The 17,629-nt window shown below is 50.9% G+C and overlaps 2 protein-coding genes across 2 annotated transcripts in view; both read right to left on the bottom strand.

Annotated features, from left to right (window-relative positions):
* Nucleotides 1-8,145, bottom strand: part of GRN (granulin precursor) — a 41,793-nt gene extending 33,648 nt beyond the window's left edge. Inside the window, exon 1 of the mRNA XM_056864706.1 lies at nt 8,099-8,145. Within this exon, the coding sequence (XP_056720684.1) occupies nt 8,099-8,145 (47 nt within the window). The remainder of the gene's footprint in view (nt 1-8,098) is intronic.
* Nucleotides 8,146-14,066: 5,921 nt separating this feature from the next.
* The window catches only part of FAM171A2 (family with sequence similarity 171 member A2), a 43,030-nt gene continuing 39,467 nt past the window's right edge, over nt 14,067-17,629 (bottom strand). Inside the window, exon 8 of the mRNA XM_056864705.1 lies at nt 14,067-15,635. Within this exon, the coding sequence (XP_056720683.1) occupies nt 14,075-15,635 (1,561 nt within the window). The 3' untranslated portion in view covers nt 14,067-14,074. The remainder of the gene's footprint in view (nt 15,636-17,629) is intronic.

The raw sequence follows: 17,629 nt of genomic DNA, 5'->3' as shown, positions 1-17,629 counted from the left end.
AGACCAACCCCCTGCCTGAAGGAAGGCTCTCTCTCTCTCCCAACTTTCTCCTGGCTCATCAGCCTTCCTTAGAAGGGCTCACAGAAAAATGAGTCTCTGAAGGAGAAAGAGACTGACACAAAAATAAGGAACGACAAGAGCTAGTCTAACCCCATCTGCCCCTCCAGGGGATGGAAAGTGCTGCTGGCCAGAGGCAAGAATTTCATCCATGTGCTCCAAAGCACACTTTTCAATATAGAAATTAACATCCATGTTAAGAACAATGCCTGAATCGACAAGACTCTCGTCTGGTCCTGAACCAGTTCTACTCCCCAGTTCCTGAGCCTCTTCTAGTCTTCTCAGTTCAAACGACACAAAAAACTACATTTTTCAGTCTATCCCCTGATACTTTGGGGCTCCTTTCCTATGAAGCAAGGCTAAAGAGATGGGGGCTTTTCAGCTTAGAAAAAAAGACAACTGAAAAGGGACATGACAGAGTTTTATAAAATTACGCACAGGGTACAGAGAGTGGACAGAGAAAACTTTTTACCCCTCTTCCCCAAAACTCAAACTCAGGGGGGTCCAATACAATTGATGGTCAGTAAATTCAGGACAAACAAAAGGAACTTTTTAATACAACAAGTGATTAAAATGTGGAATTCACCATCAGAGGATGTAGTGATGGCCAAGAGCACAGATGGTTTTAAAAGGGGGTTAGACAGGTCCTTAGAGGAGAAGTCTATCAGCGGCTACTAGCAAGGATGACTAAAGGGAAATTCCATGATAAGAGCAGTAAACCTCTGAATACCAGCAGTAGGAAAGGCCTCAGTTTCCCAGCACTAAGCCAAGATTGTGCACAAGAGCCATTTGCTCAAATCAGGTTTCTAGTTCCTCCATTTCTTTTACAAGTGCAAATGAATCCTGAGAGCCTCCCTGGGTTTTCAACAGGTGAGGCACCCTGAAAGAGACTTTGGACCACCCAACCCATTTATGTCCACAAAGCCAGGGGATAGTCCCTTGCTTGAAGCTATGCTCCAGCCCACAAGTCAAGCTGCGTACAACTTGCCCCCAACCCTTGCAGTCAAAGCCCAGTCACAAGTAAAGGAATGGAGATTGCCCACTTCACGTTCACCACAGGGGATTTGGCAAGTCACATTGAGTGTCTGTTGCACAAGTCTGCGGCAGAGGGAGAGGACAGAGAAAGTCAACAACCCCACCCAACAAGGGCTGCGGCTGCAAGATGTCCAAATCAAAGTAACCCCAGGCTCACCAGTTCCTCTTATGCAACAGTCACCTCGTGACCGTGCGCTAACCGAGGTGCAGCTGAAAAGTAGAGGAAGTTGGTGCATCAAAGTGGGCTCGTGGTGAACTTGGGGTGTCGCTGGACACCCCAAGAGGGAAAATTCAGCTGCCTCATCTGTTCCCGGAGCTTGGCAAAGCAGAGATGCCCATGGTAAAGGAACACTCCAGAGGGGCCACCTCCCCTCCCCGAACCCAGCCGGAAGACAGCTGGCGAGCACAGGAGGAAGTGAACTGAGAAGAAACTCCTGGCAAAGTTCCAAAGCTCTAGACGAGGTTTGTAGGAGCTTCCTTAATCTAAAAACAAACAAACGAAAAGCACAAAGGACATCCAACCCATGCGGGCAACAGCTACAAGCCCCAGCAGGCAAGGGACAAGGAGGAAAGCTGCCAGAAACAGGTGTCAAAGAGTGCCAGTAAAGCAACACCCGCTAACACCATGAACCAGATTTAGGTCCCAAGGAGTGCCGTCCCCCCCCACCTCTTTGTATGGCTCTGATCTTCTGTCTTAGGAAACAAGAGGGAGATGGAGGCATGGGAAAGGCCATTCCTGGTGCATCTCTCTCCCCACATCAGCAAGCATGGGGGGGGGGGAGAAACAGCAGCTGGGCTTGCTAGCAACTTAGTTGGTTGGGTCCCTCTTCCTCACACAAAAGGCCCACAAGGAAAAATTATTACCCAGTTTCACACTGAAGCATAACCCTGCACATTGAAGCAAGTCTTACCACATGCATATGCTTCGCATTGCAGTTTTAAGGTATGCACACTCTCTCTTTTTCTTTGGCTGCTTTCAGAGCAGCAGCTAAGGTGGTGGAGTCACTACAGAACACGCTGGTTTTGATCTAGCAAAGGGGTCCCCAACGTGGAGTCCGTGGGTGCTATGAAGCCTGCCAACACTTTTTCTGGCGCCCGCCAAGTGTTTTTAGGAAGTGGGTGGGGCTTTTGCCCAGCAAGGCTTCTGATTAGCTGTGCAATTTTTTAAAATGTTGTTTGGGCAGCACAAGCCACCACAGCACAAGGATCTGCACTATGATAGAAGAGTTGGTTTTTATATGCCAACTTTCTCTACCACTTAAGGAAGAATAAAACCAGCTTACAATCACCTTCCCCTCCCCTCCCCACAACAGACGCCTTGTGAGGTAGGTGGAGCTGAGAGAGTGTGACTAGCCCAAGGTCACCCAGCTGGCTTCATGTGTAGGAGTGGGGAAACAAACCCAGTTCACCAGATTAGCCTCTGCCCCTCATGTGGAGGTGTGGGGAATCAAACCCAGTTTTCCAGATCAGAGTCCACCGTTCTTAACCACTACACAATGCTGGCTCTCCAGCTTAATTGAACTTAAGCTATGACAATCATTTTGTGGCTGGCTCCGCCTACTGCGGAACCCATTTTGCTGCTGCGCCCACCATGCTGCGTCACAATTCAAAATGTGCCCACAGGCTTAAAAAGGTGGAGGACCCTTGCTCTTGCAGCTGTTTGTATCAATGCCTCAGGCACCTTCGTTGTTCGGCGCATCCATGCTCACCCTATTTTTTCCTAGAGTATTTCTAGGAAAGCAGGAGATGGCCACAGCATTTGTTCAAACACGATAAAGAGGGGACTGGGGAGGGTCCATCATGCAGAAAACTAAGGACAATTTCAGAAGGACCACTTCGGAGAATCACAAAAGCGCACACACTCACATGTGCACAGAGCAAACAAAAGCTAAGAGGTAGAACAGAACTCACCAGTACTTCGGATCCAGAAAAGAGACCAGACCAGCTGCTTCAGCAGAAAGGAAGCCTCTGGGTCCAGAATCCCTGCATATGCGACAGTGAAGCTGCAAAATAAGAAGCCGATGTACAGTAGCTTAGAAAGGTAGGGTGGGACCATTGCAGGCAATCACAAGATGTAGGCGAGGCCACTGGGACATATCTCAAGTAGGCACACAAAGACTCTCCAACAGCCACCCACCACAGGCAGAGTGGGGGGGGGGGTTGGTTCTCTCCTTTATTGCCAAGGTTTTTTAAATTGCCTTTTAACACAGCCAGCCCAAGTCCCCATCTGCTCACTCAGACAGTTCCAGAGTCTTATCAGGAACAGGGCAGTTCTTCAGGGTCTGATCACTGCCATGTAAACCCGTTGTTGGGAGCCGGACCGACCTCGGTTACAACGTATGCGCGTGTCTTCACTCCCATCTTAGGGGGCAGGAGGGGGCAACGCCCAGCAGTGACAACAGCACTGCCAGGAGGCAAAGGAAGGAGAAGAGATTAACGCCTGACATGTTCTTCACTCACAGATGTACATAAGAAAGGCCCTGCTGGATCAGACCCAGGCCCATCAAGTCCAGCAGTCAGTTCACACAGTGGCCAACCAGGTGCCTCTAGGAAGTCCCCAAACAAGATGGCTGCAGCAGCACCATCCTGCCTGTGTCCCACAGCACCTAATATAATAAGAACATAAGAAAGGCCCTGCTGGATCAGACCAAGGTCCATCAAATCCAGCAGTCTGTTCACACAGTGGCCAACCCGGTGCTTCTAGGAAACCCACAAACAAGACGGCTGCAGCAGCACCGTCCTGCCTGTGTTCCACAGCACCTAATATAATAGGCATGCGACTCTGATCCTGGAGAGAATAGGCATGCGTCATGACTAGTATTCATTTTAACTAGTAGCCATGATTAGCCCTATTGTCCAGGAACATGTCCACTCCCCTCATAAAGCCTTCCAAGTTGGCAGCCATCACCACACCCTGGGGCAGGGAGTTCCACAATTTAACTCTGCATTGTGTGAAGAATTACTTCCTTGTATCTGTTTCAATCTCTCCCCCTCCAGCTTTAGCAGATGACCCCGCGTTCTAGTATTATGGGAGAGGGAGAAAAGCTTCTCCCTGTCCACTCTCTCCACACCATGCATAATTTGATAGACCTCTATCATGTCTCCCCTCAGCCGCCTTCTTTCCAAGCTAAACAGCCCTAAGCGTCCTAACCGCTCCCCATAGGACAGTTGCTCTAGTCCCTTAATCATTTTGGTGGCTCTTTTCTGCACCTTCTCGAGTATCCTTTTCCAGGTGAGGCCCGTCAGGTGGGATGACACGCCAGAACCCCAGAGGCCCGCCGGCTCCGACCCCCAGCAGCCCAATATCCAGCTGCCAGCCGAGAGCAGCCAGATGCGCCCTGTTGCTTGCCTGCTGATGTAGACTGCCAATGAACGTGGAGGCTCCATTTAGCTACCGGGGGGGGGGAGAAAAAAACCCTTGCAGCACCCCTGCCCCATCCTCCCCCCCTCCTCCCAGAGGGACCCCCGGAGCGGCCCACTCACCTGCCAGCGGCGCGAGCCCTCCCGACCCCAGCCCAGCCCGTGCAGCGGAGTCCCAGCGGCAGGACACGCCCCCTCCGGCGAGGATTGGCCGAGCCCCTTTCCCTGCCCCCAGGCGATTGGCCGGTTCTCCTCGAAGAGGCGGTTTCGTTTCTTCCCTCTGCCGGCCTCCCCTTCCCCCCCATCTCTTCCTTCCAGTGGGGTCACGTGGCGGCTGTCACATGACCCCGTGAGTCAGGTCCCTAAGCTCTCTCACGTGACCTTGCCCGGACTTCCCCTTTTCAAACATGCTCCACGTGACTTTGGGCGGAAACGCGCGGCCGCTTCCGCCTCCTTTCTTCCCTGTCGGCCGTGCGTTCGATCCCGGCTGGATCCTGGCTGGAACAGGGAAGAAAGGAGGCGGAAGCGGCCGCCCAAGGTGAGAAGCGGCATGTAAGAAAGGGCGTCTCTGGGCCTCTTTTGCTGATATCCCACTAAATGCCTACGTGTAACCCTGTTGATACAAATCCCCACTAGAGGATAAGGGTTTCTTTTTCTTTTTTTCTGAATTCAATAAACTGACAGCACTACTCGTGGACAGATGCGACATGGCTTACAACAGAACGGCAAAGCATTTAATAGAACAGCGCAACATATAACTTCCAAGTAACCAGCTGAGGCAGCAAGGTAGACTTCCCCTGACTATGGAAGGTCCACCGATTTAGCAATTTGTAATAATCTCTTTTCTTTTTCTGTAAACCAGTGGTTCCCAACCTTTTTTTGACCAGGGACCACTAGGACTTTTTTGTCCGGTGCAGGGACCCCAAAGTTCAAAATAAAAATTCAGAGAATTTGAAAATAAACTTTAATCATCACTGTTAGTTAAACATTAAACTTAGAATAATATTTGAATATATATTTTTATAATAGAGAACTTTTAATTGAAAATATTAATTTATTATGGGTTTATAACTTTGTTTCGCGGACCTTAATTTAGTTCTCGCGGACCCCCGGTTGGGAACCAGTGCTGAAAATGTATTAGGACAGCAAGGGAAGAGCTTGTTGCTGGGCAGGATATCTCGGTGTGTCTGTGTGCTAGTAACTGGGGCAAGAGTCACAGAGGATTACAGTAAACCATAACAAGAACTGGGTGAAACTGTTCCTCTACTGCCGCCTCTATGTCTGTAGTGCTATCAGCTTTACCCTGAATGTTGATGGGTTGTCACATCTTGAATTTGGATAAATATCTCTCCCTCAGTACAATCGGGGCTCAGAGATTTCTGCCCATTAGGGCCTCTGAGTCAGCAGCTGCAAATAAACTGTTTTCTTGAAATAACGATTCGGGTCTCTCTCCCCGCCCGAACCACAACACAACCAATTACTAACACAAACACAATACACAAGATCTTCAGCGCCCTCCAGGAAGGGCACGCCGTACATTGGTAAACAACACCAAGTGCAATCACAAGGAAAGAAAAGTCCACGACTTAAAGTCTGAATGCAGGGTTGTTGCTTCCCTTTACGTTCTTGATGCATGCTGCTGAGGATGCTGAAGGCCTTCTTCTCTCTCCCCAGTCTGACCTGTAAAGGGAAATGATCGATCCCCTCCATTTAACTCTGGCTTCCCTCTTCCTAGCCAGCCCAACTGACTCCGGGGTGTTGCAGTCAGTAACCTACCTAACTGCCCCTGCTCAGTGAGCCCCCCTGGGTCCTAAAGCCCACAATATTGGCAGGGTTACATACGGCTGGGGGAGACTTTGCCCCCCCCCCCAGTCACATTTATTTGTTGTGCTTCATGTACACCTAGGGTTGCTAGAGATCACAGCTGATCTCCAGGCAGTAGAGATCTGTTCCCCTGGAGAAAACCGCTGCTTTGGAAGATTGACTCTATGGCGTTATACCCCATTGAAGTCCCTCCCCTCCCCAAACCCCACCCTACTCAGGCTTCACCCCCAAATCTCCAGGTATTTAGCAACCGGGAGCTGGCAACTTTATTTACATCCTGCAACGAAGTGTACATTATTCTCTGCTCCTCCATTTTATCCTCATAACAACCCTGTGAGGTAGGTTAGGCTGAGAATATATACACAAGCAGCCTAAGGTCACCCACCAAGTTCTTCTTGGGATTCAAAACTGTCACATGACCCCGTGAGTCAGGTCCCCAAGCTCTCTCACGTGACCCTGCCCAGACTTCCCCTTTTCAAACACGCTTCATGTGACTTTGGGCGGAAACGCACGGTCGCTTTAGCCTCCTTTCTTCCCTGTTCCAGCCAGGTTTCCGTGATCCTAGTCTGACACTTTAACCACTACACCACACTGGCTGGCTGTGCATGATGCCGTGGCGCTCTGTTCAGCTCAAAGCCTTATTTCTGCCCAAGTCACTCAGATGAGACACCCCTGGGCCATTATATACCTAATCCACACGAGGTGGATGCTGGTTGGGAAGGCAGCCACTCTGTAGCGAACCGCGGCTGACAACTGGGCAGGAGCTTCGCTGAACTTCACTAACTCTGCTAAGAGTTTAGATCTCCAATAAGTAACTTGTGAGCTACTGGAAGCTGTCCAGCTACTGCAGAGAAGACCCAGCAATAGGGATGCCAGCACCCTCCAGGTGGGACCTGGGAATCACCCCGGAATTACAGCTCATCTCCAGACTACAGAGATCAGTTCCTCAGGAGAAAATGGATGCTTTGGAGGGGGAACTCCATAGCACCCCACTGAGGTCCCTGTCCTTCCCAGGCTTAGGGTTGCACTGTCTCTTACCTGCCCGTGGCATAGTTCAATTGGGTCCCCTTCACAGTCAGACACAGCAAAAGCATTTGGAGGGGCCAGGCCATTAATCACATGTCCAGGCTTTAAAAGGAAAGTTGGAGGCAGAGAATGCAGTTGGACTAGGGTTGCCAAGTGCCTGCTGAGGGCAGGTGACTCTGCTTTCTGTTGCCCAACCTCGCTCTGGTGTGCTGCAGAGGAAAAATGGAGGGGCTGGAATGGTGTCCTGCGATGTTATTCCTGGCTGCATAACTGACAGTGATGTCAGAATATCATTGAATGCTCTAGGAATCCTTGGAACTCTATGGTTTTTTACTATAGAGCGTCAGGAAAATCCTTGAACATGGTGTGATGCAGTGACAAAATGTCCAGTTACCTACCTGGAAATTATATTGTGGGGTGCAGTTTTGGTGAATCTCTGCCCCCACAAGGGCTGGCAACCCTTAACTGAACTAAGAAGGGAAATAAATCTTCCCTTCCCTTGGAAAGTTGTAAAGCTATCTGGAAAAAACACAACGGCAGACAGACTCAAGAATGACTATGGCTACCGCCCCCACCCCCAGCTCTTCCTCTGTGGATGCAAAGGATGGAATATTCCCACCCTTAGAATTCAACAGGGTTTAACATCAGCTTTAATAAAAATTGGATTTTTCTTTGTGCTCACTGGGGCTTCAGTGCTCCCGAGGGGGTGGGATGGATGGAACTTGGCAAGCTGCATCCCGGCCTTTTCCAGGAAGCCAGAGGTTGGGCTGCTTATTGTGAACGGTGCTGCCCTTACCTGTCCAGCAGCCATCCCAACATCCCCTCGTTTAGGCTCAGGACCATTTCCCCTTCTCCGCACTCCTCAGCCTCCCCAAGGCATCTGCCCCCCCCTTTTAGAGCCCCGTCTGCAGCTGAAAAATATTTCCAATTCCCTGTGCACATTTCCGGCATATTATGAAGGAGCCTCGCCCCACCCCATCCCTTCCATGTGTCTGTCCCATCCAACCTCTTCCTTCAAAGTAAAGCACAAAAGAGAGAGTTACACCTTCATGAAATGTGCAGGAAGACACTGAAGAAGGCTGCAAAGGTTGGAAGGCAGCTCCCGGGAGGGAGCTGTTGAAGAAAGGTGGGGAGGAATACCCAGCAAAAGCACAGGCAGTCCCTTTAAGAGCTGACCCACCCCCTCCAAGTAAAGTGCAACAAGGCTGAGTTTTCGGGGGGGGGGGCTCAGAAGCTCCGTGATTCACTGGGGATGCCTAATTAATCACAAGGTACTCCTGAAATGGGGGGGGGGGAATCGCTCATGCATATGATGTTTGAAAATTAGGAGCAGAAAACTGCAGCAAACCAAAGGCAAATTTCCCCTGCATAAATGACCCTGCAGTTCCAAAGAACCTGCTGTGGTTCTTCTGTCCTCGAGCATTAAGCAGGTCCAGACATTACTGCTCTTGCTGCAATTTGCACTGCTGTCTCACCCAGGGCTGTTTCAAGGTATTTTGTTACCCCAGCCAAGGTATGCCCATCTCGTCCACGGCTCTAGCAGCAGCCGGCCAAACCCAAGCCGAGTCTGTGCAGCAACAACTGGGACCGGGAGGGGTTCGAGGCCCTCCGTGCTGTGGGGCACCCAGCAGTCCCTTGAGTGGTGTGACTAGAAAAGTGCTTCACGGACAAGACCAGTAGAACACGGGGAAGAGGGGTAGCCATCAAGCCAGCAAAGCTTGCCAGATTTTTTATCCCCCCCTCATGGCAAAGCAGGAAATCAAGCAAAGGCTATTTGACACTGAACGTCAAACAGACCTCTCAAACTCCCCAGCATTTATGGCACCCAATAGGACTAGATTTGTTCTAGCACCAGCTGAGTATTTATCACTGTTAGAGGTGAATAAGTATGGGAGGGCCTTTACGTTGGCAAGATGCTCAGCCCTACTATCAGCAATTCTAGAAGTTAGATATAAGAAGGTACCGAGATCAGAGAGACTCTGCCCCTGCAAGTCGGGAGAAATAGACACAGTTGAACATGCTTTTCTTAAGTGTCCCTTTAATGAGCAAGCCAGACTAAAGTTCATAGCTCCCTTACTCAAAAAAACTACTGCTAGCTACCAAGAGGGAAAAACCAAGAACTTACTTTGGGAGGGGGATGCCCTGGTCATAAAGCAAGTCGCTAGTTTTTGTGCATTTATTTGTAAGACTCGCCACTTGGGGACTTGGAAACTTAAATGAACACTAATCTTCTAACTTCTCGCCATGCAAGGAATTTTATATTGTTATAATAAGGTAGAATTTTATAAGTATCCCAGGCATTTTATAATTTTGTATTTTATAAGAGTTTATATATATTGTAGTCTGGCTTGTGCTGTAGTAATAAATAAATATATTCTATCCCCCCTCACTCCGCTTAGCATGGTACTGCCACGGCAGACAGCTACACAAGAACTGAAATATATCAGAACAGCTCGGGACGTTACTTTTTGTAGAAAACAGGATCGCAGTTGACTTTACTGTGTTGTCTTCTATCTTCACAACCTGTTTTCTGAATGGTGGCAGTTTTTTCTTTTCTTTTTTGCTTATGTGTTTATCTGCACAGTTTTCCAGTTCTGGAACTCTAGACTACATAGCTTAGTGGAGACTTCATGCAGTCTGTCTGATTGAATTTTGTAATCCGTCTTACATCTGTGCAAGAAAAGAAGGCTATAAATGAAGTAAATAAATACATAGAATAAATCAAAGCCGTTGTTGGGAAAAGCTGCAGCAGCTAGAATTCCTCCCGTGCCGTTGTTAAAGCAACACACGCTGTGCAAAAAAGAACAGCAGACCTGCAAGCAGGAGAAAGAAGCCCAGCGGGGTGGGGGGGTCCCTCTCCTGGGTCAATAGGAATGGCGAGAGCTGCCCTGAGAAATAAAACAACTTCTGCACAAAGACACCTTGGTCAAGTCAGAGGTTTTATATATTAATACCATTCTAAAGAACAAGTATGAGGTTTCAAAAACAGTAACCACCAAGTCTCCAGTTTTGCCAACTTTCCCCCAACTTTAATTTTTGTTTAAAGCCCAACGTTTATTTCACAGACAGTTTGGGGTCCTTGCAGAAAGAAGGGTTAGTGGTGTATCAGTATCACAGTATCATAGACTACCCTCATCAATACCCTTCCCTGTTGTGTGCATGAGGTTCCCTCAACTATAAAAAGAGTAGAAATCTGCACTGTGGACAAGATGGGGAGAGGTATTCTGGTCCAGAGTCGTGATTGTGTGGGGCTCTGCCCAGCTTCACCTTAAAAAAAAAAATTTAAGTTTCCCCTGGGTCTGACCAGAGCCCTGCCCTTTTTATGTAGGGTTGCTTTTTCATATGCAAAATGACGTTCAGGCATGCAATAGTTTGGGCATGATATATGCAAATCTGAAATATTTCATTACCTGGCCACTGGGTCATTAAGGTTAGCAAAAATTCACACTAGAGAAAATCCATTAGGGCTCACTGGACTCCCAATTTTATGCATCAGACCCATATGGATAGGGTTGCCCCTCCAGATGGTAGCTGGAGATCTCCGGGAATTTCAACTGATCTGCAGGTGGCAGAGATCACTTCACCTGGAGAAAATGGCTGCTTTGAAAGGTGGACTCTATGGCATTATACCCCATTGAAGTCCCTCCCCTCCTCAAACCCCACCCTCCTCAGGCTTCACCCCCCAAATCTCTAGGTATTTCCCAGCCTGGAGCTGGCAAACCTACTCCCTCCCGTCCTTCCCAGGCACTGCTCCCAAATCTCCAGGCAATTCCCAGCCCAGAGTTGGCCACCCTACGTATGGACCATCAGTGGCTCCTGCTGAGCCTGTTTAAAGCACAAGCAGCACCTCTGTGGCTCACTGATAAGGTCAGGCATCAGTTGAGTGTGGCAAGCAGACAGCCTGCTTTGGAGAGCAGCCCCACCACACACTGTGCTTAGCTAGGGGAACCATTTATCCAACTGGAGAAGTCTGGTGCAGAGAAGATAAAAATTTCCCATATGGACGTCACTGCATGCAAGTGTTGTGAAAGAGAGACACACAGCTCATCACAGGTGGACAATTCACACATGGGATTGCTCCAGTTTTCTACACAGACTTCCATGCAGGAATTGTTATGCTGCACTGTGGGACTCCTGGTGCCCTCGTGGTCCCCACGGAATGTCTAGATTTTGCCACCAACTGCATCAAGCAGCGGGGAATTATACAGACGACAGTCCTCTCTAATAGTGCTGATTAGGGTATGGGTGTGTGGAGGAATCCTACAAGGGATGGGAGAAGGCAAGAAGTGGGAAGAATGCAAGCTTTGGGAAGGCAGCGCTTTGAGCAGCTTTGTTCCAAGCCTTGGAACGCGGGCTATCTCCACGCAGCCCTGATCCTCCATGGAGCTCTTGCGGCAGTGAATGCAGAGGTATCTGCACTAGCAACAGAGCCATCTTCACAACAGTTTTAACTGCACTTTTCTTGCCTCAGCTACCCACAGCTGCTTTTTTCCACCATGCCACCAGAAGGCTTTTCAAAAAACTAGTAATTGACAGATTGCTATAGCATTATAATGGTCTACTGCAGAAGTCTACCAATTCCCAGCTTTCATTTAAAAATGTAATCGTCTAGGCCTTTTTGTTGCAGTTATAAGGGGAAAGAGTAGGCTACATATTTCCCCTTATAATTAAGCAAGGAAAGGGCTATATACTTGCCTTTAAAAAGATGAAATCTGGGAATCCTTGTGTGGGAATAGTGGACCACTATAATGTTATTACATTATCACACAATTTCTTTTTAAAAAGACCTTTGGCAATGGGAAACACCGGCCACAGGAGCTGAATTAAGAAAATGGTACCCATGTAGATGGGACCTGTAAAAATCCACACCTCCTTGTCCATACAGCATCCAAAAGTGCTCTGACTGTAATTTTTCAAAAAAAGAGTTCTCAAACGCAATGGAGACCAGGGCTTCCAAACTGGAGCATGGAAGGCCTGATGAGGAGGTGGAATGGAGTCTCCTTGAGAGGTTTTATGTAGTGTTTTCAGTGGCTCAGGAATAAGATGGAGGGGGAGGGGAACTTTCTGACCTATTCAAACTTGTCCTCCCCTGGCTACAGAAGTTTGGGCTCAGCTCAGTGGTTCACCATCTGTAAAAAGATAATAACAAAAACCTACAGAGACATTTACATCCGTCTTTGCAGCTGCCACCCACCCTTACTCTCCTCACGTGTTAGTGACCGGCCTGAGTCCTACTGCGTGGGGATGGCCAGCAGGTCCTCCTCCCCATCCCCAAAGGAAACCCACATGTACCCCCCATGGCCCAAGAAACCTCCAAAAATGCCTTCCTCAAACCTACTAGGGACTGTCTGGGGGGCACTTTATGCACTCCCCCACCTACAGCATCTGCAGGGCAACACGCCCCTCCAGCAATGATTTAAGCTCCCCTCCCCATTCACTGAGCGCTTTTTGTCTGGGAGGGTGGCCGCCACAGTGGGCTTAGGAGCCCCTCCTGACACGCTGTCTGCTGACGGCTTAAGGAGGAGGGAGAGGGGAAGCAATGCGGACCGAATTCTCGCCCCAGCACCACCCCCACCCTTCCGCACTCGCCACAGGAGAGGGAAGGGATTAGAGACAAGGAGGATTTTTCTTGTGCGTTCCCCCCCACCCACCCCCCACAGCTACAGCAGCTCTGAGCAGATGGTTCGCCTGCACCCCTCCACGGACTCCCAAGCTGCATTCGCAACTGCTGGGGACGGGCTGGGGAGGCCATATTGGGGCAGGAAGGCACTTGGAGGAGACAGAGGAGTTGCAGGCACAAGGAAAAAAGGGGGCAGAGCACAGAGGCAATTCTACGCCTGTGCTGGTTTGGCAGCGAGGTCGGGCACAACCGACATACTCTACCCACACGTACACACCCATGGCTCAAGCGCCCCCCCACCCCCCAACACACACACGCATGCACACATATATGTACAAATAGTCACACCGGTGCCCCCACCCCTCCACCCAAACCCACCACACTTGCCTGGGCTCTGTGCCGTTGCCGAGGTTGCTGGGGCATTGAGGCACAACAGGCAAAGGCGGGGCATCGGCCCAGGGCCCTCGAGCACTTGCCCCTTCCCCCACCCCCACCCCGAACCATGCTGCGGCTTGGAAAACCCACAGAACTGAGTTTTTTTTTTAAAGGAACTGTACAAACCCCCACAAGGGTAAGGGGTAAGGGTAAGTCCCAGTAATGCCTTCAATTTCACTTCCCAGAGCGCCAGGGTGAGGAGCCCATCTTAGTCCTGGCCATGCCAAGCTCGGTGAGGAGCAAGGGATTCTGGGAAGCAGCCCTGGAATGACACTGGCTGAGTTGTGTCCTCCTTCTGGCGACTGCTAAGAGTCAAGGGGAGGGAAATCTCCCTTGCTGCCGTCATGCTCTTGGCAATCCCTGTGCCCCGCGTTGCCTGGCTCAGACTGGCTGGTGTTGGTGGAAAAAGGGGGAAAGGCCAAAAGGCAGTTGGTGCAGTGCTTCCGAACCTGCTTTGGGCAGGACAAGTGTCACGAGAAAACCACAGGAAATGCTGGGACAACAATAGAAAGCTGGGCCAGGCTCTCCACCCTGTTTTCTTGTCTGGGCTGTTTCTCTCTGTTGCCAAATGCCTGGGACTTCTGCTCTGCCAAGACTTGGCCAGATGGAAGTAAAGAGGAGGCATACTGGACCCATGTGCGAAATCTGTCTTCCATGGGCTCCATGACCTCTAACTCCCCTCACCGTACAATGAGGGTGACCTCATTCACCTGCTGGCTACTTCACATTGAAGACCATGAGGGGCCGCTCCTCGCGTTTCTGCCACGGGCTCTTCTTGTCTCCCTGGTCATCAGTCCCTTCGGAGGGTTCGTTGCTGTCATCTTCGGGGCTGGTCATGGAGTCACGCCGCAGCTCGCTGTTACTGTTACTGCTGCGAGAGCTGTTGCCGCGACTGCGCCCACGCCGGGGAATAGTAGCAGCACGGTGGTCGGTGTTCTCATCCAGCAGGGGGGTCAACGAGTTGTCCTCAGGAGAGCAGATGGCGGTGCGGCTCTCACTGCTGCTCTGCTCGGTGTCGGCATCAGCAAAGACCAGCTTGGAATAGGCGGGGGCCATTGCGGAGCCCAGGCGCTCCTCCTTGAGGCGCTTGGGTGGCTTGGCTTCGTTGACGTCCACGCCCGAGTCAAGGCTAGCATCGTTGCTCCGGCTCCTCTCGTTGCCCTGGAGGTCGATGTAGGAGTGGCGGACCTGTGAAGAACGCCCATCCAAGGACACAAACCAGGCACGCGGGTGCGGCTTCACCCCCAGCTCCAGCAGTTTCTTCTCAGTCAGGGCCTGCAATTCCCCGTTCAACTGGGCCATGGTGGACTCGTTCAGCAATACGGGGATGGTGACAGAGCCGCTGACAGACTGGGTGTGGGGGCCCCAACCCTTCCCCTCCGCCTCTTCTGACGAGTGCTGCTGCAGCTGGAACTGCGGGTGCTGCAGTTGCTGTTGCAGGAGCTGCTGCCGCTGCTGCTCCTGGGGGCCAAACTGGTGAGGCAGGCCCAGGCCAGCCGGGTCCATGTCTGATTGGTTCTCAGAACTTCCTGGAGGCTGCTCTGATGGTGCCAAGCGCATGTAGTGGGCAGGAATGACGAGGGTCGGCATGACGTTGCGATACATGGTGTCCTTCATGTGGTCAATGGAACCGCAGAAGATCAACTGCCCCGGTTGACTCAGGGAGGTGGGTCGAGCAAGATGGTCTACAGACTGGGACAGCATGTAGTCGGGGGGCTTGGGGTCCCCTTTGTGGCCCATATAGTGGTCAAAGGGTGGCGGGAGAGGGGGTGGTGAGGGGGGCTCTTGCAGGTAGGCCTTGCCATCACTGCGCCCTTGCTTGCGCTGTGTCTCGGTGCTCTTGTCCTCCATGCGCTGGTGTGAATAGCTGCGCTTGTAGTCCTCTAAGAGCGGGGGCTCAAGTGGGCCGGGGACATCCATGGAGCGGGCTGCCTTGAGCGAGTACCCCTCCGTCACTCGAGGGTAATCATCCTTGGAGGTTCCCCGCTGGCTTAGTGTGTCGGCTGCAGAGGTCTTGCTGGTGTGGCGAGCCTTCTGGCTGGACACTTGCTTGAAGAACTCCTCGCGAGAGCTCTCGAATTCACGGGAGGAGGAGAAGGCCGACTTGAGGATAGGTGTGTGAACGTCCATGTCCCCGTTGGATGAGGCCGTTTCCATGTGACTTGTGCAGATGAGGTTGATCTGGGACATGGAGGTGGCCTGGTCTTTCTTTGAGGCATCCAGTGCACCAGAGAGTTGAAGCTTTCGATGTTGCTGCCGTGGCTTCAGACACAGTCTCCTGGAATGGGAGGAAAGGAAGAAATTAATAATACAGATCTAGAGGAGAAGCAGAATTACCATATTGCACAAAGGCCTTGGATTCATTCTCCATCTGAAGGTTCTGAGGTACAAACTACATGATACAGCTGGACATACATTGGCTCAGGGTTTTCCTCAGCCAGCTCGTATTCCCTGCAGGCAGATAACAGCTGTATGGAACTTGTTTCCCCAGGACCTGATTCAGATCACGACTTTGTTCAGCCTCCCCCTCCAGTGCTGTTTTCCTGACCTGAAACAGCCTCAAGGGGGTATTATTTGCATCACATTTTGCGGTATTTATTGCATGGGCAAGCTCCCCAGTGCAGCAAATAATGCCCCCAATGGGGCTGTTTCAGATTGAGAAAATGGCCCTGGGAAGGAGACTGAAGTGCCTCTCCCCAAGGTTCCGATTGGAATTGGGCCCTAAGGTGTTTGGGAAATATGTTCCCCACAGCCACTGTGCGGCTGCAGAGAATGAGAGTCAAGTGGGGCTCTGGTCTTGCATTGTGTAGTAGTTGTGTTCAGACCTCAGGCAGAAGAGGTGGGCTCTCAGGCCTAGGAGCCATGGTGCCTGCCAACCCCTTTCCTGGTGCCTGCCAAGTGTTTTTAGAAAGTAAATGGGGTCAGGTGGGGCTTTTGCCCAGAAGGGCCTCTGATTGCCACTGGAGATTTGACTGGCTATGCAGATTTTGAAGATATTGCTTTGGCAACATCTGCCACCACAGCACAAGGATCTGCACTGTATGAACTGAAGGTAAGCTATAGCAGCCACTTTGTGGATGGCTCTGCCTCCTGTGGCAGCCATTTTTGTGGCTATGTCCACCACCCTGTGTCAGAATTCCAAAGGTGCCCACAGGCTCAAAAAGGTTGGGACCCCTGCCTTGGAGAATTGTTGCTTGCCAGACCCAGCAACACTGGCCTAACAGAGCAGTGGCAGGACAAAGTGTAAAACAAACGGAGACCGTGAACAATACCCTAGATGAAGGACAGGCAAGTTGGAGCCCAGAGATCCCAGCACAGCCCCTGGTCCCAAAGACCCTCCCCCTTCCCCTGGCTACCAGGGCTTGTGCACCTCAGCTGTTTCCAGCGTACAAAGAAGGACTCTTGATTCAGCCAGTTCAATCCAATGTGAACCACATCAGAGGAGTCAAGAGAGCTCTCCCCTTTTGTGCTTCCAGCTGCTTGCTCCCACGGGGAGCCAAGGCACTCCCAGCTGGGGCGCAAAGGGAAAGTGCTCTGCCCGAGCCCCCCTTGTGGCTCACGGAGGGAGAACGAAGAGCCCACTGTAGCCTTCGGAGGGACTGAACCAGTGGCCGATGCCAGTCTTAAAGGAACCTTGGCCCTCGCTCCATTGAAAACATGGCCCCTCTCAAAAAATAAGTTGCCAACCCAGGTTATGTGGTCTTATTTAGATGCCTAGTGATCATTCTCCTCTGTCTTCTTGAGGACAATTATTTTTCCTGCCTGCCTCTTCTTCTGGGGCATCGGAGATCCAGGATTTTGGTGGCCAACCATTACGGCTGAATGGATGATCCTCAATGGGCTTGGCCAACTTCCACTTACTGACCCCTGTTCTGGTTCTGGAAAGGAATTGTCTTTGTTGCTCAGCACAGCTTGCTTACGTGAATCATGCAGACCTGTCCTCTGAGGCACCTGGGAGCTTGGATTGGGTGGGGTTGAACTAGCTGGTCTGGATGGCCTTGTCTGGGGAGACGGTCATGCGAAGTCCAGCAAGGACACTGCCTCCATGTTATTCATTCCTACACCCTCTTCTGTGAAGGAATCTTAAACCATCGCATCTGAGGGCCCTCAACCCTATTGTTGGTCACAGATAGCCTATAATGTTCAAAACGTAAAAGTACTGCGCTCAAGTCTCCCCGGAAGCCAACGCTTCTGACCCAAGACGGTTCCCCCGGCTTTCCATCCATGGTCCATAGCTGAGTGTGGGCTGGTACCCTCCTTGGTGAAGGCACT

The sequence above is a fragment of the Euleptes europaea genome, chromosome 18, assembly GCF_029931775.1.
Source record: "Euleptes europaea isolate rEulEur1 chromosome 18, rEulEur1.hap1, whole genome shotgun sequence".
In the NCBI taxonomy this organism is placed as follows: Eukaryota; Metazoa; Chordata; class Lepidosauria; order Squamata; family Sphaerodactylidae; genus Euleptes; species Euleptes europaea.
The sequence above is the reverse complement of the archived record's forward strand: the minus strand, read 5'-3'. Positions and strand labels throughout refer to the sequence as shown.